A 23458-nucleotide genomic window follows, 5' to 3' on the forward strand; every position below is an offset into this window, starting at 1 on the left:
TTGAATGTAAAGAAATACACAGTGATTCACTGAGCTGAGTCACCGTTGACTCCGTGACTTAGTCAGTGACAGCACTGATCCTTCAATAAAAATTTCTGACTTCATTTAATACATGTCTACTCAAAAGGCATGAAAGTACAAGCCCTGCATCCAAAAATATATTTCCATTTCCTTCAACTGTTTTTTTTCCCATACTGGCTGGGTGTACGATATCAAGCACTGTGCAGCATGTAGACACATGATGGCGTTTGATATCTACGGCCACATTTGTAACCACATGTGTATGCTGCTGATTTAAAAATAAATAAATACATAAATACATTTTTAACACGTGATTGAATGCTAACATATGAGTGGCATTCACAAGTCAGTTACAGATCACGGCTTTTCTAACCAGGGCTGTCTTTTAACAGCCAGCAGTGACCACGGACAAAATATGCAGTCATCACTTGTGAGCAAATCTTCAGCAAACACAATAATATTGGTTTAAGGGATGGCAGTGCATTATCTAGACTTGACTACTCACTAAACCCATACGAGTGCAAAGAAGCAAAAAGAATCCAACTCAAACCTTTCTTTGTGGTTCGCAGCCTGGTGCCAATTATCGTGATTGGACCACGGTATGCTGTGTCCCAGCACAAAAGCCACACACCATCAGGTGTGGGACCACATGAAAAACCTGAAATAAGAGATGGGCTGGGGGGGAGCTGACCACTGGTGTATTCCAGCTGTAATCCACTCGACAAAATTAGACTTCAGTTCTAGTCGCTTCTCAGAAAAACTAACTGAAATCGGATTCCTTCACAAAGTGGTGCACCGTTTTAAAAACTGGGAAAGCAGCTTACTCTCATTTCCCTGATGCTTGAACCAGAGTTTTACAGGGAGGCCTTCAGTACAAACAAGCATGTGGGATGTGTTACTGGAGTGGAGGGGCAAGCAATTTATCTTGAAGAACAGCAGTGGACAAGAAGAAGATTAAGTTGAGGCCAGATTTCATTTTTGGGCCAGTGCAAGCACACAAGTGGTTCCACAGGCAACAGAAAATAACCGCTTGGTTATTTTGCCTGGGGATGTCAAATACTTCTTTCTGCAGCTCAACTGTTTAGTTTGCTGATTAATTTGACAATGCTATACATTTTTTGGAAAAAGCAATAGTTTTGTAAGGTTAAAATCATATCTGTCACGCTTCAAAACTTCCGAGATGTTGCCTGTGGTAAGAAACAGCCTGATAAGCCTCACCTGTCACATTCATCCAAATATGGTGTTGGATACAAAACGTATAACCCTTCGTCTCCACATCCGCCTCACTTGCTATTGTTTAGACAAGCTGCTGTAAACGTCTGCCCATAGGGAGGACTAGCAGAAGGTAAGTACACTGTTTAAACTCAGCAGCTTTCAGTGCTTTTTTTAGTATCTCCTTATATAGGCCTGGCTCATCAGTTTGTTGGGCTGCGGCATTTCATGTCCTCAGGAGCAGCAGACCCTTCAGGGTCCAGGAGGTCAGTATGTGCAGCATAGTGCAGGCGTCTTTTAGTTTGAGCGGACTCTTGTGTCTTTGTTTTCCTCTGCTCTTGTGCTCTTGTGCCACACTTACTTTCAGGTTGTTAACAGTCCCAGTGGTCTGCAGCAGCCTCTTTTGTAAAGTAGCAGGCCACACTTGGGACTAGTCTGTCACAACTGACCTTATTGATCTTTTTCAGCAAACATGACATCTGCTCGGTGCTAACTGAGAGAAGTTTCATGCCTACAACTGTCAGCCACTATAGCAAAGTGCCAGGCTGTTGTAAAATCTAATTGTCTCTTTGTCCTTAACAAGTAAGTGTTGTTTACTGAAAGTCACCGACCGAGGAGTAAAGATGAACACTCGGTTTCTTTCTTCTGAAAACAGAAGAAAGATAGTTTGACAAAAACACACAAAGGGAATAGCTTGGCCATGAACCGACCATCTACCAGAACCTCTAATGCACAACCAGTATGCTCACCTGTTACGTTACTGTGTAATTAAACTAAATGAAATGTGTAATTGTGTGATTCCATTCCGGAGTTTGAGTGGCACTATATCTTGGCTGATTGCAATAACTTCCTGGGGTCTTGCTGTCACTGTGATGTTTCCCACTACTCTGTTTTTTGTACAGTCTAAACAAAGAGGATAAAACATGTTTATAAAAGATCTTCGAAAGATCTGCTATAATCTGGTAGGCTATACTGATCTGTAAACAATGCAAAACAAACTGTTTCAGTGTGGTAAGATCAGATCTTCACACTGAATATATATAAGGATAAAAATATATGTATATATCCTTATATGTTTCCATATAAGGAAATATGCATCCTAAATCTACCGTTTATTTTGTTTCAATCTGATTTATTGCTCTTAATGAAGAGAAAAAATCTTAGGTAGATGAACCAATGAACCAATTAAAAACCATTTAAACTGACTGGGTTATTTTAAGAATCTCTGAGAATCTGTATTCTCTCAGTTTTTCTTGAACTATAACACAGTATGTGCTGTGTAGACACTGGACTGTACCATGTAGCATGTGAGGCGTCAGAGATCCGAGTACAGAGAGCAGACTAAAGGGCACACATCACCTCTGGGTTCAGAGGTCAAAAGGAGCCACACTTCCTGTAGCCTGTGCCATGGAACCCCTGCTGCCTGCTTTACTGGCTCCCTCATTGTTCAGATTTATCATCCCTGCCACTGATGTGGCTTCTCGCAGGGGCCATTAAAGACCAAAGAGCATCACCCCAAACCAGATGTTCCACCTAACAAAGTCTTCAATGCACTCTTTCACTGAAGCTTAAAAGCGCATGAAAGATGGGCCTGACAGTAATCTGTAGAAAGTCACAACATGAAACACTCCTGCAAATGAAAAGACTTTTCCAGGTATAAGACACTTCTGCTTTGGATTATCACAACTACACCCTTGGATTGTGTGCATTGCATTAATATCATGCCTTAATAATGGTTGAATTAAAACAATTCTGCAAAGAAGAGCGGGATAAAATTCCATCACAGTGACATGAAAGACTGAAAGATTGCAGCTTTTGATGCCAAGTGTGGCAAAACCAGTTATTAGATTTAGGGGGAATTTACTTTTCACACAGGAGCAGGTAGGTTTGGCTAGCTATTCTCCCCCTTGTAAAACAAATCATCATTTAAAACTGCATTTTGTATTGCTCAGGTTATCTTTGTCCAAAATTATTATCAGTTTGAGTATCTGAAACATTGAAATACCACAAATGTGCAAAACACTAAGAAAACAGGGAGGCGGTAGATACTTTTTCACATGACTGTACATAGAGAAAGTCAGTAGGATTGTGACATGACCTGACCTACTTCTAATTATTGACTTGTGTGCAAAAAAATGCAGGGAAAAAAGCACGAAAAACCCTCTGACCAAAAACTTTTTTTTTCTTTTTTTTTTCTTTTTTTTGACGTAAATTGACCATCAACTTAGTGAGAGTGATGCTCCATCCACCAGGAGTAAGAACAGGGATTGCACAGAACATAATTTAGCTGCCAGAAACCGGCATGTAGAGCTTATTATGAGACATTCTGTGGTGTAGCTTTGTGTCTGTTCTGGAGAAGGGAGAGCCTGAGCTCATAGAAAAGGGAAAGCAAAAGATGAAAAAGAAGAAAGGAAGATGAGAATGTGAGAAAGACAGACTACAGTCTGGTGTGGTCTGATGATGTGACATGAAAGCTCTCTGTCATTCATAGTGGCGTCTGAAGTTGGAGGACCACCACCCCGCTGCTGCCTGCTGTGCTACAGAAGCAGAATGTGGCTGAAGGGTCAGGGGGGCTGATGATCACATCAACCCTATTAGGAGTGTGCATGTGCAGAAGGCAGCTGTGCACAAAGGAGCACAGTGTTCACCTCTTTCAGCTGATGGAGGACGGTTTCACGTGCCATGTTGATAATAGCATTAGCATCTAATCAATGACAGCACTTCAGACTGCTCCCACTGCAGATGATGCACATGTATCCTTGTGATGATCATGTGGTTTCTTATTTGTCTAATGCTGACAGTGAGGCGCTGCAATAAAAGAAAAACAGGCTGTACCGAATCTTTAATTCTCCTTATACTAAAGAGATTTAACATTTATTATCACCTCTTGGCTTCACAGCTGTGTCACGGTGCAGTGTGACTGACTAAGCAAATGTTTACTTCTTCCCAGACAACAAGTCACGTGTCATGTGACAGTTGAAACGACTCAAGCAAATTAAGGCTCATCACGGTGCGCACATGCTGTCTCTGCATGTTTATGTGTAATTAATTTCTAGAGCCAGCAACTCTGGCGTCGCTTCAGGGTTACCGGAGAAGGTGTCAACAGCTCATTGTCACGTACAGGGCTCAGTCTCAGTCAGTTTTCATTTATGCACTTTAAATAGACTAGACGGGCAAAATTATTTTTTGTATTATATTTTTATATAAATTTTTATTTTATCTATTTATTTCTTTTATTTAACTTTTATTTAACCAGGAAATCCCTTGAGAGTCTTTTTTCAAAGGAGACCGGTCTGAGAAGGTACACCATTTACAAGGTTGCAAAAGCTAATTAAAACAAGTAGCATAAACCAAAAAATAAAATCTAGCTTGGGAACAATAGTTTCACTCTGTAGTCAAGTAATTCTTTATAAATGCAATGAACTCTATGAGAGAGACAAAAATCCCAAAAGGTTATTGTCTGTCCTTTTGAAATATTGTTGCACAGATTGTTGCTTGCTGCCCAGCAAACATAACATCTTGTATGGCCACTGTGGGTATAGAGTAGACCCACGGGCGCTGTGCCCCACGTGCACCTCACTCTGGTTTCACATTTGCCCTGTGGTATATCACCATTTGCTTGTTGGGCAAGTGTGTAAAGCTCTACATTATGGAGCAACTCGCTCAGCCCATAGTGGGGTTAAAAAAAGTACATGATTAAAAGCAAAAGAGAAAAAAGAAGCAGCAGAAGAAGAAGCCAAAATTCTAAATTCATTCATACTGAATACAGCTTATTTTAAACATTTTCATTTGTCCTTAATAAAAGATAAAGGTTTAAAAGGTAAAACTGTGAAAGTTTAAGACATAGCCACTCGTATAAGTCACTGAATAAATAATAATGTATGGCAACATCCAAAAGCCAGTTAGCTTAGCTAACCAAGACTCAAAGAAGACAACTAGGCATTGCTGCAAAGAGAAGAAAGTCCAGCTAATGACATGACTGAAGCTCAGGTTCTTTAGTAATTTCATGTTGGTCTGAGGCTTTTTTTCATAGCCAATCCCATTAACATCCCATTTTGGGTTCCAATAAAAAGCTAATGCTAGCTCAAACTTAACTCGAGTTTTTTAAAACGGTGGGCCACAACCTGACTCATGTCATAGTTCATGTTCAACTTTTTCCAACAGTCTGAGATTTCCACATTATTGTTTAATCTTTATTTATATATTTCCTTCTTTGCAAGTTTATACTAAGAAAAAAGTACGTAAGCCAGAGTTTTACACTTACATACAGATATAATGTAGCAACAGTCTTCTCATTTAACTATCACCAAGACATCAGATGAGGGAATGATTTCACAAATGTTTGAACTGTTTCATTGAATAAACACACGGATAATTATTATGTTGCCACAGTAAGTGCACACTCAGCACATCACAAAAAAAATATCAATGGAACCAGGAAAGCCCATTTGTCTCCCGATTTCACCTAATTTAGGTAAAAACACATCATGCTTGCAGGTTTACAAGGATAGCTGATGCTGCTTCAGTGTGTTTTATCTGCACCAAGAGAAACAGCCTTGCAGAGCAATGTATTGCTTAAAGTTAGCCAAGAGCACTGCCTGATTTCACTGTGTAAATACAGGCATTAGCTGAGGTTTATTTGCAATAGTGTTGCTGATGTAAGTTTGTATTCAAATACAGGCGGTGAAATGGCAGAAAACAAAACAGAAATCTTCAAGAAATTATGTCAATTTTATTATGCAGAAAACTATGAGTGAGTCCACAGATAGATGGAATATAAAAGTATGTGTGCTGGTGGGGAGGGGGCTTTTCTCTTTCATTTCCCTATCATTCCTCAGGTCCTTTTATTATTTTGTCAAGGCAAAGATGATCGTGCATCATGTGTTTGGGGGAGGGTCGATGTTGGAGAGTAGGATGGATCATCACAAGTCACGAGGGGCCACAGAGGTGACAGAGCTCAATGACACAGTAATTAGCAACACAGTGGTCAGCCTGTGATGTAAAAGTGGCTGTACTGTGTACTGGTCCGCCCCGCAGCTACACAGACGTTGCGGTGCCTCAGGTCACCATGAACGCCCCGGTCATAAAGTGGTCGACATCACAAGCTTATTACCCCTGTGTGTCCCTGTGCAGCTAATTGTATGAAGGCCATTTGGAGCTTTTCACCATCACAGTGAGGGCATTTGGGGAAAGTGAGGACATCTGGCCACCTCTCACTTCATCGCATCTACTCTAAGGCAGGTTGTAGGTTTTAGACATGGTTTTGAGTTAAATTAGTGCCCAGTTTAAGCTTTGATTAGGATTAGGGTTACTGTTAGGTGCTGCTTTGGTGTGTTTTTATATGGGGAGCCACAGGCTATAGAGATAGACTCTGTCCTCCAAAAGGACAACAGCTTATAGACTCACAAAAGTGTTGCCATGTGTCTGTATAACTTCTGGTTTCACTTTGTTACGAAAGTCATTACAAGAACTGAGGGTAGCCCGTAATACTGGTTGTTTGACACAAAAACGTAATGTATAACACATTAATTGCTAGTTTTCTTAAAAGGTATGCAATATATTTCTTAATTACTTGCCGGCGAATGTAATTCATTACACTACTCATTACTTAAGTTACATTAAATTCCCTTTCTCAATGAGGACACACATATCATCTTTTATCTAGTGTTTACGTATGAACAAAAAGCAGAACTGAAAAGCACAAAGACACTTCAGAGTGATCATATGTATTGTAAACAAAGTAGCATTTGATCAGTTATGAATCAATGAGTTTCAGGTAATTTTTCCATCTCTGTAAATGTATTATTTAAACCTTAGCCAGAAAATTATTACAGCTGTTGCTGACAAGCACTCGTTAGCGTACCAGCAGTTCTGTGATTAGCACTAAAGTTAAAGGGACAAGGTTAAACAACAACAACAACAACAACAAAAGCATCAAACTACATAAGTCAGGAGGAAATTAAAAGCATAAAGCAAAATTTCAAGATGAGCCAGTTGAGGCTTTTCTGAGGAATTTCACTACAGGGACAGATACAGGATTATTGGCAGGTGAACGCGGATGTTTACCTACTCCAGTCCATCAAACTTTTGATGTGACAAATACCGGTAAGTTTTTCCCAAGTTCCATCCAGCTTGTTTTTTCCTTCTACTACTGGGCTGGTTTAGCCGGTCGAAGGAGCTCTCGAGAGTTCCCATATTGCACTCCCTTGCGTGTAACAGTGAGCCATCCCATTTCCTGACTCATCATCCAAATCCTGCCGTTCACATCCTTTCTAAGCGACAAAGGGAGTGGCAACAGGTAAAGGAGGGACAGAAAGTTGCTTCAAGGCTGATCTGCGGTGGCGGTTGGTTGAGTGGCCTTTAGGTCTTTGGATATCCAGAATATTTCTGATTTTACAGGCAGCACCTGTTTTTTCTTCCCGCTAAAAATTGAATGGCGGCTGAATATTACAACATAATTTCCTAGTGCTGAGCAATGACCTGCTTTGGCACCATATTATAATTGACAAATTTGTCACCAGACATTTCTGGGTAAACTCAATAAAGCACATATTACATTCTCATGATGTGAGGATTGTGTTGGACTGTACTCCAGGTTGTGATCATATGATAGTCTACCCGGTTAATTTCTCCATCAAATTAGCCTGCAGAAGTTACCCCATGACTATGTGCTACTGTCTTCTTTCATCGAAATGTGACTCTCATTAAAGTATCTGGTTTATGTAATTGATCCCTCTTTGCAGTCCATTTACAAACTAAAGCTGGGTAAAAATGAAAGTGATCATTCTTTTGAGTAACTCCACACAAACTAAACTGTTAAAGTTCTTTCATAACGTGTCACCTAACCTGTCTTGTTTTTTTTGTACACCGTTGACTCAACTAACCGATCCCATCTAAATTCTAAGGCAAAGACAGCTACAGCTTGAAATTCTGGTTATTAAACCGTGACAGTGGTTGTTCTTGACATATGTACAGCAATGTGCAAACGTCTTCAACTACCTCGCATTTCCTCATGGTTTCCTGGGAAAGAGGGAAAGAGGAGATTGATTGGTTTAAAACGTGCAAGCAAAACACGGAAATGCACTGTATAAGCCATAAAACAACTCATTGAGCTTGAAAGTCACTCAGTTGTCTGTTGTGTGTAGACAACAACACAGGTTCATCCCTGGAGTTAGGCGCCCTTTTTTATGCCTAAATGATTCATAGGTCAGTGTTAAGAGACTTAACAAACAAGAAAAACAATCCCTCTAAAGATGGTTAGGTGCAAGGACTGGACTGAAAATCAGTGAAAAAGCAAAGAAAGAAAAACTTTAAACATTTGTTATTCTGTAGCAGCGGAGATGGGTTCACATAAAGGTGGAAAGTCAAAACCTGAGTCTGTTTTTTTTGTGTGAAATCATACAATGTAGATGGGTTTATCAAATTAATACACATTAAATGATAATAACAGTCAACCATTGAAGTTTAAGGCCAAAGGAAAATAGCTTGAGAACAAATGTCAGGTAGCTTTACAGTGATGAGTGCCAAATACATGTAAATGAACAGGACAATGTACGCAGCGTATCAGCTGAGAGATGTGAGAGAGTCTTGGGGGCTGGGGGGGGCTCTGAATTTAATATTTGACTCCATCAGTCGTACTGAAGCGTTCACCCAGTCACGCGGTCCGCATTAGGACTGACAGCTTTGTTTAAAATCAACAGTAGTCCAGGTGCGGCGGGCAGCCATCTGCTGCAGTAGCCCACCTCCTCTGGCCTGTGTTGACACAGGGGCCACAAGGAGAACATGCTGCTCCGCCAGACAGGGGATTTTACTTTTCAAATATAGCTATGACATTATAACGAATTTACTAAACAGTCACGTGCTAGCTAACGACCTAGCTTTCTGAATGTAAAGCTGCCTAAAATACATTATCTGCAAATGTAGAATGAGGTTAGCGAGCTTTATGGGTTCTACCATAATTATGCGAAACATAAAAGTCTCTTTTTTAAATTTACTTTTAAAAAATTCTGAAGCTGCTGTCAGCAGTCATCAGCTATCATAATGTGGTGTGGAAACTTTTGTTTCTATATAGATAAAGGTTAGAGATATAATTTTTTAAACTGTAATCTTTAATGGTGCTGATAGGTAGCTTGCCAAAAAGTGCAGTTCCTGGAGTGGACAGTCCTCAAACACTTCCATGGTAATGCTTGTTTTAAGGTAACAGAGCTTTGTCTGTTTGCATAGGTAATTGCCTACAGAGAGCCTGCGGAGAGGGGTTTTCAACCAACGCAAACATGCTCCCATGTAGTCCTTCAAAAACCCATCAGCACCCAGCTTGACCAAGCGTAGCTCGAATACTTATTGGTCGACAAGTGAAAGGGAGAAGTGCAAAAACAATGTTAAAGATTATATATATATATATATATATATATATATATATATATATATATATATATATATATATATATATATATATATATATATTAAAATACAGCATGACTCTGGTCTGCAAGAGTCGCTCCACTGCACACTTGAATTCCAGGGACAGTTATCAGCACTGTTCTCACCAATCAGACATCTCATGGATTTTGAGGTCTGGCTGATTAAAGACAATTTAATTTTCAACAATGTGGAACATCTGTGTTCTTCCATGCAGCTCCATAGGGTAATGTGAACACTGCTGTCAGTTAGTGTTATTACTCAAGGACTCAAGGACTCAAGGACGGTAGATTTACCTGCAATGGATAGACAGAAAAGTTGTATCAATCATCGTGGTAAAAGAGTGAACTATATATATTACAAAATGTCAAACTATCCCCTTTAAAAAGAGGAAATATTTTGTATATATAACATAAATAGATGTTGCGTTGAATCAAAAGGAAATAGCATGTGCAAGAAAATTAGCTTTGCTTCTATGAACCTTGAACAATGTTTTGTATTATTTACTACATCTAAAAGGTAGGCATCTGGTCTCTCACATGATTGTATTACTTTACCGTCTGATGCTCAACAACCACATGATGACGCACACTTATACCCACGTTCAATCCAGCTGATCCTCTATGACACATGATTTGAGTTTGGGTTATGTAAAGTTGTTATGTGAGTGGCCTTTGTCAACTTCTGTAAAATGCCATCTACCTCACCTATGGTCTTACAGAGAGCGGTGGAGTGGTTTCAAAAGAAACCGGCGAAGCTCCTTGAATGCATCAGCATCTGTTTTTAATGGATGGAGCCCATGTTGGTTAAAGTGGTCCAAGATGGCCAGATTCTTTCAAAATGAGGTTAGCAGTGGGGTTAGCGTTCAGTCATCCACGGTGTATCTTTACTCCATCGTATTAGAAATAAATCTCTGAAAAGGTAAACAAACAGCCCGTGAAGTGCCACAATTACTATTTGTGTGTGACTGTGTGAACCCACCCCCCAGACATTTTCTCTCATTTTTCTCAACATTTCTATTTACACTCGGCCTGCTCTGGCATATATCAGGACAAGAGGTCACTAAATAAGTTCAGCCATCATAACAAATTATCCATAACCAAAACAGTATGAGAGCAAATCAGCCATGACCAACTGGTTCAGCCGAACAGCGATGCACAGTCCGCACAAACAAATATCACATCTTACTAACAAATACCTGCAGGGGTCTGGGGGGAGGGAGTGGGCTGGGGGGGGGGGTGGGGGGGGGTGACAGCAAATTTTATTTCGATTAAAAGTGAATTCTGAATGGAGAATCGAAGAATGAAGATGAGTCGGAGGATGTCAGCAGGAAGTAAAAATGTCAGAGGAAAAAAAAAAAAGAAGAGTGGGAGGAAGCGGGAGACTGAGAGATCTTTGAGACCACACAATGTCTGCTTTCTGTTTGTCTCATCAGTGTAGCACATCTTAAGACTGGAGAAGGACTCCATTGTGCAACCATCCAATGAGGGTTTTCAATCCAGAGCTGTAGAGGGACAGTTAGTGGCGAGACCATGCTGTGGAGCGCCACAGGAAGACAACTTATCAAGGTCGCTCTTCTGACCCCAGTTTCCTGCTCAACAGAATGACCGATTGTCTGAACGGGCTCGCATCCTAATTACTTTTCTCACACCCAGACACTTCTTGCTTCCATAGCTGGGCTTTTCATTGCAGCTTGCTTCACAAAACTCTCATTTATTCCTGTATTTAACTCCTCATTAGCATTTTGCTCCTTGCCTTCTCTTTCTTCTTCATAAGTGCAGGATGAATGTTTCTTCCATCGCTTCTTCTTGTCTTTCTACACTCTTAAAGTTTATCTGACCACAAGCCAGCCCTTCCTCGCTGCTTGTGGCAATGTTGCTTCCTGTGTCTGCAGTAGTTGGGCAAGATGGAGATCCTATTGCTTCACTCTTCTTTGTATGTCAGTCACACGAAAACACTTTAAGTTATGACCCACACAAGGCTACGTGTAGATTATTCTGAGTTAAATCATCCCCTAAGATTAGAAGACGGTGCTGTATGGTTGCTTTGATCAGCACAGATTAAATATGGTTAGCACTGTTGCCTACAGCAGGAAGGTTTGGCGTAATTCTCCTTCATAATGTCTCTGACCAAGGCACTGGCTTTGAACTGAAGTTGCCCAATGCATGTGGCTGCTTACTGCTCCGAATGCTCAACATTAATTAAATGCACTGACTGGATTTCCCAGCAGGGATCAATAAAAAATCTTTTGACCATACATGTATATATATGTGTGGCTATACAACATAAATCAGGGTTATAGTGTGTGTTTTTCCATACAGGTTTGCAGTAGTTATTTCAAGCAGAGAAATCCAAAAAACTGTTTTCTTTGCCAAAAATAGAGCGTCTTCTTTGTGGTTTCTGGTTTCTGGGTTCAGCTGAGCTCTCCAGCAGGGCTGCTGGTTTCTTGCCTGTAGCCTTCTGTTCCTGTTTTATCAAAGGTAAACTGTGTGACAATGTTTGTGTGTGTGTGAGTGTGAATACTTGTGTTTGGCAGTGAAAGTTTGACTTAGCTGTGATGTTAGAGTTAATGCCCCGACTGTGTGAGTGCAAACCGACATTAGGTCATGTGGCCGTGAATGGACTCTGAATGCCCAGAGTCGCTCTCACGCTTACATCCACCAAAAGCAAAAGCGTGAAAGAATGTTAAGAATGTGTGGCTTTGGCGTCTTCTACATGCTTTGGACAGTCTCCTTTGTGTTATTTACTGGTAGCGTGTTAAAACTGTTTCCATTGTACTGTAGATCTATAGAGAGCACCAGCCTCTATTTACAAATATAAACACACACACACACAAACACCATACGTGTTTCTGCCCCACTGTCTTAAACCAAATACATTTTCCAAGTGGACATTGGAAAAGGCGATTTTGGACCCTGAGGGCCCCGTCTTAATGAAAGGGAAATTGCTGCTGTGTGGGAGTGCTGAAACGTGAGGTTCTGCGAAAAATTAAAAAACCCATTAATAGTCTCCAGAGAAGCTAATGTTTTTTCCATCCTCTTCGGTGGTGTTTTTCCGTGTCAGACTGCAGAGACATTACGTTGGCAGGCAGCAAGGCTCTGCTCTGCTTTGCAAATATGCATGGAACAGGCTCTGCAGTGGCCCATTATCTTGTACCTGTGCCAAACGTGGGTGAATAGGACACAACGTTACACAAGCTCAGGCAGGTCTGCGCTCACACGTAGTGCAACTTCAAGGTAAGAATAGAATGCAAAAAAAATAAAAAATGCCACCACATTCCAGAGATGGTGCTTGTTTATTCAAGCCTTAAAAACAGCAAAACAGCCCAGAGTAATCCTTCATAATATTGCTAAAATCAAGAAATGGCATGGATGGACTGTTTTTACTGATCTCCTGCAATCAAGAATTCCAAACTGAGGAAAAAAATTATGTGGGAAAAATGTGAGAAAACTTGTGTTGGCACAGGTTTGATACAGATGGATATTTGCCTCATGTAGGAACACACAAAAAACAAGCTGACCTGCTACAGATAAAACATTAAACCATCAGATATAAGCACAAAGTAGTGTGGCAATTTAGCTCCTAATGAGGCATTTCTTACACAGTGGCATTGGATTACTTGCAAAGGCATGTGTTGTACTGAACAGAGGAAGTAGGGTCTGACCTAAGGGGCCCTATTTGGCTATGAGAACCAATGCAAAGCCTCCTGGGATATTTAGACCATGTCATCTCAACTGTTATGATTCCCACGAACTTAAGACACCAGTTTATAATTGTGAAAAGCAGCTGTGTGACTCCTAAATGCAGCTTGTACACACCAAAAGGATGAAAAAGTTCTCATGGACTTGAAATTAGACTGAATATATGTATATATATTTCAATTAACTATATCAAGTCGACAGACAGACAGACAGACAGACAGACAGACAGACAGACAGACAGATAGATAGATAGATAGATAGATAGATAGATAGATAGATAGATAGATAGATAGATAGATAGATAGATAGATAGATAGATAGATAGATAGATAGATAGATAGATAGATAGATAGATAGACTTCCTGTCCCAGTCCTGATAAGTTAAGTTAAGACAGTTAAAGTTTTTTCCCCTAAAGGAATCAGTGATGTTGCACTTTCTGTTTCTCTGAAACATGGAATCCAGAAACTGTTGTAAGCCCAAACAGCTCAGTGAGTCAGTCCTTTGGAATTTATTCAGAATCCAGTGTAAATAATCAACATTAGTTTTATTAATGTCATAAATATTACTGTCATTCGATATCCCAGCATTTTGATGCCATGAACACAAGTTTCCTGATCCACTCTAAGGGTAGGTAGTGGTTACCTGGGGGTTTACCCACTGTAAAATGGAAATAATTGCCAGATTATGCTATTTAATTTTCCTATTTCCAAGTAACACTGATTCACTTGGATCTACATAACTGTCAACAGGAGTTTGATGTACAAGGTAAAAACACCAACTCTCTGTTTTAAACTATCTGAAAAGTAAATTACTAGAAAAATTCTTCTTCAACAGAACTAAAAAGAAAATGAAAGAAATTGTACGTTGCTAGATTTTTCCCTTTGATGTATTTTCAAAAAACAATAGTCACTGGTGCTACAGGAAACTGAGAAACCCTACTGACTCTACTTGTTCTACGTCTTGTTACTGGACAGCTACTGTTTTCATAATCCCGCCTACGCCTGGGACAAGCAATAAATGGCCAGTAACCAGTAATTTTACCTGCAATTTGATGGTCAGAAGTTTAATTACTGGCCCTACAGACCAGCCAGCATCAGCAGTAGAAACTTCCACCCCTGAGAGCACAGAAAGACTAAAAGAGCAAACCATGCTGAAAAACAAAATTGTCTGGTTACAATGTAGATTTTAGCGCTCACATGAGCTTGTGTGTATGGCAACACAAAAAAATTACACGGCTGAGGAGTTTGGCAAATTTTGTCACCTCATCCATCTACTCCTTTTATTTACTAACGTGATAATTACATGATTACATTCGTGAACATGATTTCATGCTGGCACCGAAACTCCCGGTGAGGACCAGGATTACAATTCCCAGCTAAACTTTTAATTAGCAGGAAATATGTTTTGTGTCCACTCTGTTAGACTGGGCCACCCTGTAAGTGTGCGATGCTTCAACAGATCTGCCTCAGATCATCTCATGTGCCAAGTTCATGAATGATGTTTACGACAACTGTTAGTAACAGAGTTGAACTTGCTCTAAGCAGAATGTGGGTGGCAGCCATTCTGTTGAAACTGGAGTCATTTTAAAAGGACCTTCTACTCCTGAAGCAACCTCACCTCTGTGCCCAGTGAACGTGCTCCTCTAAAGCCTTTACGTGATTTCAGAAGGAGGCAGTGGAATCAGCTGGATTGGTAATGACACATAGTTCTTAGCTACATCGGTGAAAAATTAGAATATGCCAGTAAGATATTTAAATGTCAGGTAACCTGGCATTTTTTCTCTAATTGTTCTTATCGCTGACCCTAGTTTCACCCACGTGTATGGAAGTTTGTTTCTTATGCTATCCATAGGTCATAATTTGAGGTTATTATCTCAGAATTGCAGGTTAGGCGTCTCAAAATTTTGAGTTAAACATCTCAACATTTCTATGTACCAAGTAGGTTGAGTTAGCGATTCAAATTTTAAGAAAAGAACTTATCTTAAAATTTGGGCATCACACTATTCTCAGACACTTTTTCTTTAAATCAATACATAATCATTATGTTTGTGCCTGCTACTCTAATCAGTGATCCTTTCCACCTCAGGAGTTAGGTATATTCAGTTCAGTTTATTTATATAGCACCAAATCGCAATAAGAGTTGCCTCAATGTGCTTTATATTGTAAGGTAAAGATCCTACAATAATACAGAGAAAACCCCAACATTTAAACGACCCCCTATGAACAAGCCCTTAGCAACAGTGGGAAAGAAAAACTCTCTTTTTAACAGGAAGAAACGTTTGAAAGAATCAGGCTCGGGCAGGGGCAGCCATCTGCTGAAACTGGTTCTGGCCTGTAAATAGCTATAAAAGATGCTCCTGCTTTCACATCTACTGCATGTAGTGGGATATGTTCAGTAGGCAAAATGCCACTGAGGTGATTAATGTGTTGCATTCATTGTTTCCTGTGTCCTTTTCTCTCATTCCCACTGGAAACTAACATGCGCCTTAAATGTAATGAGCTCAAGAAAGAACCAGAGAAAAAGAGCACACCCAGACGATTTGCTGAGATTCTCTTCACAAAGACGCTCTGTTTAGCTGCCTTTTAGAAACTATCATGTGAATATTGTAACTGCTTCATGATAAGAGCTCATTTTATCCCCAGTGAGTGCTCAGCAGTAAGCCCTCAGTGACATTCCATCAGGAGACCTTGATAAACAGGCCAAGACAAACAGCGCCCAGTTAGAACCATCTTTCTCTCCTCTCCTCCCCTGTCCTTGATATCAGACATGATTGGTGAGTCTGGCTGCAGCAGAGAGCATGGGAAATCCCATTGGGGGGAAATTCTTTATCTTTATATGGTCTGGTGTAGTTTCTCCTCTGAATTGATGAGCAAAGTGAATTTGTAAAGGCAAAGGTGAAGTGATTGTTAGCTTATCTTGGTGCATATGCCACTCAGCATTTTTCTCCCTTTGCTTGGTGAGCACAAGATTAAGTATACCATTAAGTAAAGTGTGTGGATGAGTTGGTACCACCTGTAAGGCTGGACCACAATAAGAGCAGAGCCCAGGTTAAATGAGGCAGGGAGCTATTAGCGAGACGTTCTTCATAAAGCAAAGAGAATAAATGTGTGCACCATCTGCAGCCAGCTGCTTCGCCTCCTCTCACCTTTTACTGCAGACACATGGGGAATTACCTCATCGGGAACACAGCACTCTGCTGATACAGCCTCTGATTCTGGCCTGTAAATAGCTTTGTTGTCCTGGTTAAAGCCTCTCTAATGGATTCAACTTTTTGTTGAGTTAGAACATGAGTCCCATGGTATCTAACAAAGTACTGGAATGACTATAGGTCTGCGCTTCCTACACGCTATCAATTTATCTTTTATTTATTATACCCATCTACAACCACCATCTCATGTGCCCATTTCTAATGAAAATAAATGAAACCACATTCATTTGCTTTATAGGAGAGGACGCTTAAAGTGTCCTTTAACCGACCGGACTGTGGAGATTTATTATCAGTGTAAGGAAACTGAAATAATGATGGCAGAATGTGTTCCAAATGTCTCTGGGAATTTAAAATAACCAATGAAAGGTATACATAAGAGCAAGTAGAGTTTGGGTTTTTATAACTTCTTTATTTTCAACATATTAAAAATGGGAAACAGTCATATAAAAATAAAGTGACTCTGAGGATTGTTCAGTCTGTACATGGCTCCACACGAAAATGGATGTCAGATGTAGCTGATAATATTTTTGCAGATTATAGGCTGCCGGCTGCCTGACTTCATGAGAGCTGCAAAGCGGTAGAAGTCCGCATCAAGCTCATTAATGCACGCGTGCGACTGGTGGAAAAACGGAGCTTTGGACTGTGCTGCCACAACCGGACAGGACAGACGTTTTGCAGCATTGTCAGTTCTGTTAATCTGAGATTCAGTGGATCTCATCCTCACTTTGTCCTCCACACTCTTAGACAGTCCAACTAGTTTCCTCCTCATATTGACGAAGAAGGCTTTTCCCAGCCTAGGCCTTGAAGTTGGCTTCAGGTTGGTAGGCTCTGGACATTCTGGCAAGTCCATCCAGTTCTGTATGAGATCTGCAAAGCTGTTGTCACCTAAAACCAGAGGTTGGCGGTTGCGCCCTCTGGTCAATAAAGAGTTTGTCCAGTCCTCTGGGTCACTGGCCTCAAATGATGTCCATGTCTCCAGACAAACGTCGGAGGTGGATTTGGGGCGAATACGTCCGCTTGGTAATCTTTGTGTGCGCGTGCAGGCTGAAGATGACACCCGCACATTCCTGGTCCTCCTCAGATATACTCCATCATCCTGCCACGAGGCCTCGGAGTAGCCTGAATCAAACTCCAGACTCTTGTGACTGCTGGGAGAGGCCGTGCTCAGCCTGAACCCAAACCGGCTGCTGGAGTCGTCCTCATCCTCTTCCAGAGGACTCGCCAGGCAGCAGGCAGAGTCGTAGGTACTGGCTGTGCTGGCATCAGACATCCGCAGGCGTGCGCGTTGCTCCCGTTGCAAAGCTCGCTGCTGACAAGCGCGTGCCAGTGCCGAGTGTTGGACTAAGGCTGGGAGTTGAGCGCTGATGGGAGCAAGGGGGCGCCTGGCTGCAGGGCAGCTTTTCCAAGGTTGTTTTAAATCTTGCAGTGACCTCATCATATACTGCATCTGCTCCCGTAGGCAGTCACCGGAGTCACTTAGGCAAAGCTGCAAAGAAAAGACAAAGAGTGTTAAGAAGTTGGCAATAAGTCATATGATATGGAGCATGAATAAAGCTAACAAAAGATGATGACTGGTAATCATTAGTCCTTTTTAAATGGAGTGCTGGGTAAAGGTAGGAACAGGAACTATTTTTGGGACATGTTCAAACTTGCTTGGAGTACATTTCAGCCTATGAAAGCACATCTTTTCCTATTGTAATCTTTAAGGTCAGCTGACCTGCTGTTCAAAGAGTGCAGTTCTTCAAGAAGCCAATTTCAAAAACAAAGGCTATATGTTTGTCCGTTAATTCACTGAACCACACCAACAACTAGAGTGAACGCCCTAATTTCATTGACTCAGAAATGATTCAACTGACAACCCAGACAAATGTTATTCCAGAGAGACAGAGACGTCCTGCCCAAAGTGAAGCGATCTGCACACAAAAAGTTGATTTTGGCTTAGCTACAGGGGTCCTGTCTCTTTAAGGGTGCAACATGCCTGCATATAAATTTTACCAGGGTAATATTCCTGCTTCCTCTCTGACTCAAGGAGCGGATTGGTCAGAATCAGCCAGTGAACAGTGGTGTCTCACTCAAACTTAAACAAGAGATCATGTGATAGTGAGTAGAGTTTAAGAGTAGAGGTGATGGAGTAGCAAAAAAGGAAAAGTGGGGTCTCATTTTTTTTAAAAAAAACCCACTTTAAACCCACTTTAATTCATAATCCTATGAAAGGATAAGCAGTACAGGAGGAGACCTGACACAGTCCAACACCAGCCACCACAACTGCAAGGTAATTGCAGGATTCTTGTCAATACAGTAACCTCTGAACCTCTATGATCCCTCATCTCCTAGTCTACTGCAGAATTTGACCCTGTTGCAAGACCTTCTGCCCCCATTTTGCTTTTTATCATAACTCTGCAAGCTGCTGCACAAAACGTAAGGAAGTAAGGAACGTGCACAGGAGGATTATCAGCACGTATATGAAGTATCGGACATGTTCTATCACGCAAATCAAGCGACGTCCCAGTTAATGAAAACAGTGAATGTCTGGTAAACAGTTAAACTTCACCTTGTTTTTATGTGAGGACAGAATGAACTCTTATCATTGTTAGGGCAAACCAATGCTGTGTGCAAAACCCACGATTTAACATGTTCCACGCGTGGAAAGACTGACTCTACTAGTCTATTCAGAATATACTAGAATGGTTTTGGGGTTTACACTTTTATAATAAAATTAATATAAAGCAAACTTACCATCTCTTTTCCTTTCATCTGTAAAACTTAATATCTGCAAGAAAGAAAATGATGGAGTGGATTTAATGCAGCGCCCCACAGACATGAAACCCCTCATAACTAATAAATAACACTTCGTGAAAGTATATAATAACAAGAGTTTAGGCTACACAGCGCTTACCTTGAACGTGACAGCTTCGTCCCATTAAGAGAAAATTGTCCCGATTCGATCAAAGCAGTCGCGGGATTTAGTGTCCCCAGTAAGGAGTCAGAACCTTTCGGCTCCAGTCGCTTGATATGCTGAGTGAAAATTTCAGCCCCCTTGGCCTCCTTTTACAGCTCCGCGCTCTGCAGCCAGTTACAACCACTCGTGTCTGAATGAGCCAATCAGGGCGCAGGATGCCCGCAGAGCTCATTTGCAAAACAGCAGGAGAGAAAAAAAAGATACTTCTGTAGAATAGCACCCCCACAACTCAATTCAGATTTTTTTAAAACATACCCTTCATCACAAAACACCGTTGTCGTGTAATGTTTGAACGCAAAGACCTGGGAAGATTTAACCCAGACCTAGAGATTGCTTTAGTGGGCCTGTAGCATTTATAAATGATGTTATGAGATTATGAGAGATAGGAAAAGTCTTTCTTTCTATCGCTCCCAGAAATAATAATTACAATTCAGCTTTTATTTCATTTTAATTCACTTATTTTGTTGAAAAGGCGATCATAAAATCGTTTTCTGGCTTCAGAAAAACAAATTAAACAAAACGGCAAATAGTAGAAGTTTTAAGAAGCTTCTGGGGTTTTTTTTTTTTGGTCAGAGCAAACCCCTAACTTATCAGATGGTTAAAAAAAAAAAAACTTTCTTTCTTTTTGACTGCGACTGACTGACTGCTTCATATCCCCTGTGATGCATTTATACGTAATGAAACACTTTTCATTGTGTTTCCTTTCCTAGCCCCTTTTTTCTTTCCCACATGAGTGTTTTAACCCCTTAGCGCTCTTTTTCAGGTTACTTCTAATTTTTGTGGTGCTTGTTCAATTGGTGGCTCATTGCACTCTCATCCATTTATTCAGAAGCAAAGTAAGTGCCCGAGTGTAAATGTAACTGCATGCCACCACCACAACAGTCATTTGGCACCCCACCTTCCATTCAAAATAATGTGTATGCAAATCCAATGGGCTAAGGCATGCATTGAGTTGTTGGTCTTTGGAGAATGATCCTGATGGCCCACTGTTCATGTGCAGATTAGTGCTCACAGCAAGCCGCAGAATAGCGGAGCCAGTTTACCTGTTCCAGAGTTAGATTTCTACGAAAACATGGCTTTGTGCATGAATCTATCTACCTGTGTTTGTGTGCGTGTGTGGCTCTGAATCTGCCATCCAGAAAAAAGTGAATTGTCCTGACAATCTAATCCTCACACGACTATAAATGGTTCATTTTATAGGCTACTATCTGAGTGCAACCTGTAGGTTTTAAAGAACGCCAGGCTTTTAGCAATGGGAATTATTTGTTCCCCCCCAAAATAAAAAAAAGACTCCCATTATCAGTGGTTCCCCTTAAGAGTCCTTCTGTGTCCACCACCCATCCCATACACTTTACAGGATGAATTAAGTAATTAACTACACTGTGCTTTAAATGGAACTGTTATTATTACCTTTCTTCTGAGCAATGCTGCTCTCCTAAGTACCTAATGGACTGACTTATTGTACAAGCTGATACTTAAGCAAATCTGACTATCCCCAATCAGACCAGAGATGAACTGCTTATTATCTTCATTATAGTCAATGTTCAGTTTTCTCCTGTCATTTCAAATCACAAATGTTTTAGGATTTATGTTCATTATGGAAGCTGCTCGAGTAACTGAGTCAGGGCACAAAATATAAACTTTTAATTCACTTTTAGGTCCTGCCGGAGGCTTTCCAAATTCTTTTATTTTAAACCGGAGCTACATTCAAGTGCTTAAAGTTGTTGTTCAAAGATCAGGGGGACACTTAATTTAACCAGATGTTGATCTTAGCAGATTAAAACAGAAAGCTATATAAAAAAATAATCAAAACATCTGCTAAAATGGCCTAAAGTCATATATAAAACATCGCAAACACACAATACACAGTTATTCTTTTCAAGCTTTAGGAAATGTGTAGTTTTATTCTTTAAAAAAAGGCTAAGAGGAACTTCTTGTTTCACTTCTGGGCACAAAATGATTCATTTTATTCTTATACGGGCCTAATATGCACTGTTAAGTTAGCTTTTGTCAGTCTTTATGGGGTGAGGATGATTCATATACACTCTTATTGTGTGTGACATGGAAAAGCAGAGAGCCAGAAAACATAAAACTCTAAGATGGCAAGATCAGTCAAGATTTGGTGATGTGCGTGTGTGTGTGTGTGTGTGCGTGTTTAAATAATTTCCCAGCCATTGTTTCCATCATAAATGTTCAGCCCACAAGTTCACAGTTATTTTGTGGTTCTTTATAATTCCCGAAGAGGAATGAAAGCTCTCTTCCTGCTGCTGGCTGGTTGTAAATCATTGGATCAGAGTGACAACAAAAGGTTCAAAATGTAAATGAAACGATCAGTCGTTTTTAACACCTCACCTGCTGTTTACATTTCATGAATAGATGTCTATGCAAATCTGAATGACGGATTCATCCAGACAGTTGGGGAGCAATCCAACATTAGCGTATGAGCATTTGCAACAGATGAGCACTTAAAATAAAACTGAAATAACTGGTGACTCCACAGAGACTTTGACATCATACCTGTTCATTAAAGGACCTACTGTGTGCCTGAGACTTCACCCTGCCTTCATTCACAGAACTGGAGCGCCCTCTGGAGAAAATACTTTGCAAGGGAAACTGGCTTGAAGAGTATCAAAGGGTCATGCTGATTTTTCTGCATGCAGCTAACAAGCATTTTTACATTAACAACCCTGTCAATGATAAATTCCTTTACTAAACCTACAGCAATGCAAATATGCAATATAGCATTATGAATGTCAGTATTATTATAGCTGTGCTTTATAGGCCATAAAAAGTCTAAAGCTTTGTCACAACTTCCTCCTGAAGGATCATTTCAGGAGGAAGTCACAGCTTTGTTAAGACTGTATTATTAGTATGCCACAAGCTAATGTGAACTTTTTGCTGTTTTCTATTCCCACCTTATCATGCTCATCGATAACAATATCCCAGACATTTTCATGTGCAGGTAAACTGAACGTTGCCGCTGCCATTTGCTAATCAAAAAATCTGAGTGGTGAAGTGTTTATGCAGTCAGTTTTCAATAAATAGCAGATGCATCTGACTGTGTGGTTTTTAAGACGCAACATATTTCTCTAGACCTGCAAAGTACAATGTAAACCTTTTCTCCAAAACAGTCTCATCTACTTCTATAGTTTCCCCTGTAGAAGCTACAATCTAAATGTACTATATATGCTATATAGCAAGAACAGCTGCAGGAAAAAGAAAACAAGACATTTTCTGTTTCCTGCCAGTGTTAAATGCTTTTGGTGGTGATAGTTTTGTTAGAGACTGACCAAGAAAGTTGAATAGTCTGTAAATATTTGTTGATCAGCTATTATCTCTATATGCATGTGTCCACCAGATGGCAGTCTCGGTGTTTTTAAAATTCGTGCATTCCTCTTGCATCAAACAGAAGACATTATTGAAGCAATAAAAAGCTGCATATAGCAGGTCTCTTACTTTCAAAGTAAGAAGTCTTCCTCCTGTAAATGAAAAGAAACATCAAGCATAAGCAAAACAGTTTTTAACACTTGTGTTTAACCTGTGAATGCCTAGTGTTGTATATTTGAGACACGCAGATTTTTGTTTTTGAGACTTCTACGACATCAGAGAGATTTTCCCCCTGAAAAATCTAAATTAATAGAACAATAAATTTTTCAGCTTTTTTTTTAAGGCAGATGTAGCAAATATGATAAAAAATGAAAACTCATGGCAATAAAATGTACTTCATTTTTTAAACAAATTTGTCAGACGGTTCCATAAACTCCTGGCTTTCTGGCAATCATTTCATGGTTCAGGTTTTAAAGGGCTAATGCAGCACTCCTTTAGTCTTTTTTGGTCTAATATAAGGAGTAGCTTATGCCAAACAGATATGCATGTTTACCAACACTGACTGTTGTACACATTACTGTGCAAAAGTACTGTAAGCCCTCGTTTCTTTG

General features: G+C 40.3%; 1 protein-coding gene across 1 annotated transcript; it reads right to left on the reverse strand.

Moving 5' to 3' along the window:
- Nucleotides 1-16956: 16956 nt before the first annotated feature.
- On the reverse strand, nucleotides 16957-19598 carry LOC102794195 (PAK4-inhibitor inka2-like). Its single transcript, XM_006806689.3, has 3 exons — nucleotides 19458-19598; nucleotides 19298-19331; nucleotides 16957-18047 (listed from the first exon to the last, which is right to left on the reverse strand). Exons 2-3 carry the CDS (start codon nucleotides 19313-19315, stop codon nucleotides 17067-17069), a joined length of 999 nt encoding a protein of 332 aa, XP_006806752.2. The 5' UTR covers nucleotides 19316-19331; nucleotides 19458-19598; the 3' UTR covers nucleotides 16957-17066.
- Nucleotides 19599-23458: the final 3860 nt, after the last annotated feature.

Source organism: Neolamprologus brichardi, chromosome 5, assembly GCF_056152115.1.
Source record: "Neolamprologus brichardi isolate AB-2024 chromosome 5, ASM5615211v1, whole genome shotgun sequence".
Taxonomy (NCBI): Eukaryota; Metazoa; Chordata; class Actinopteri; order Cichliformes; family Cichlidae; genus Neolamprologus; species Neolamprologus brichardi.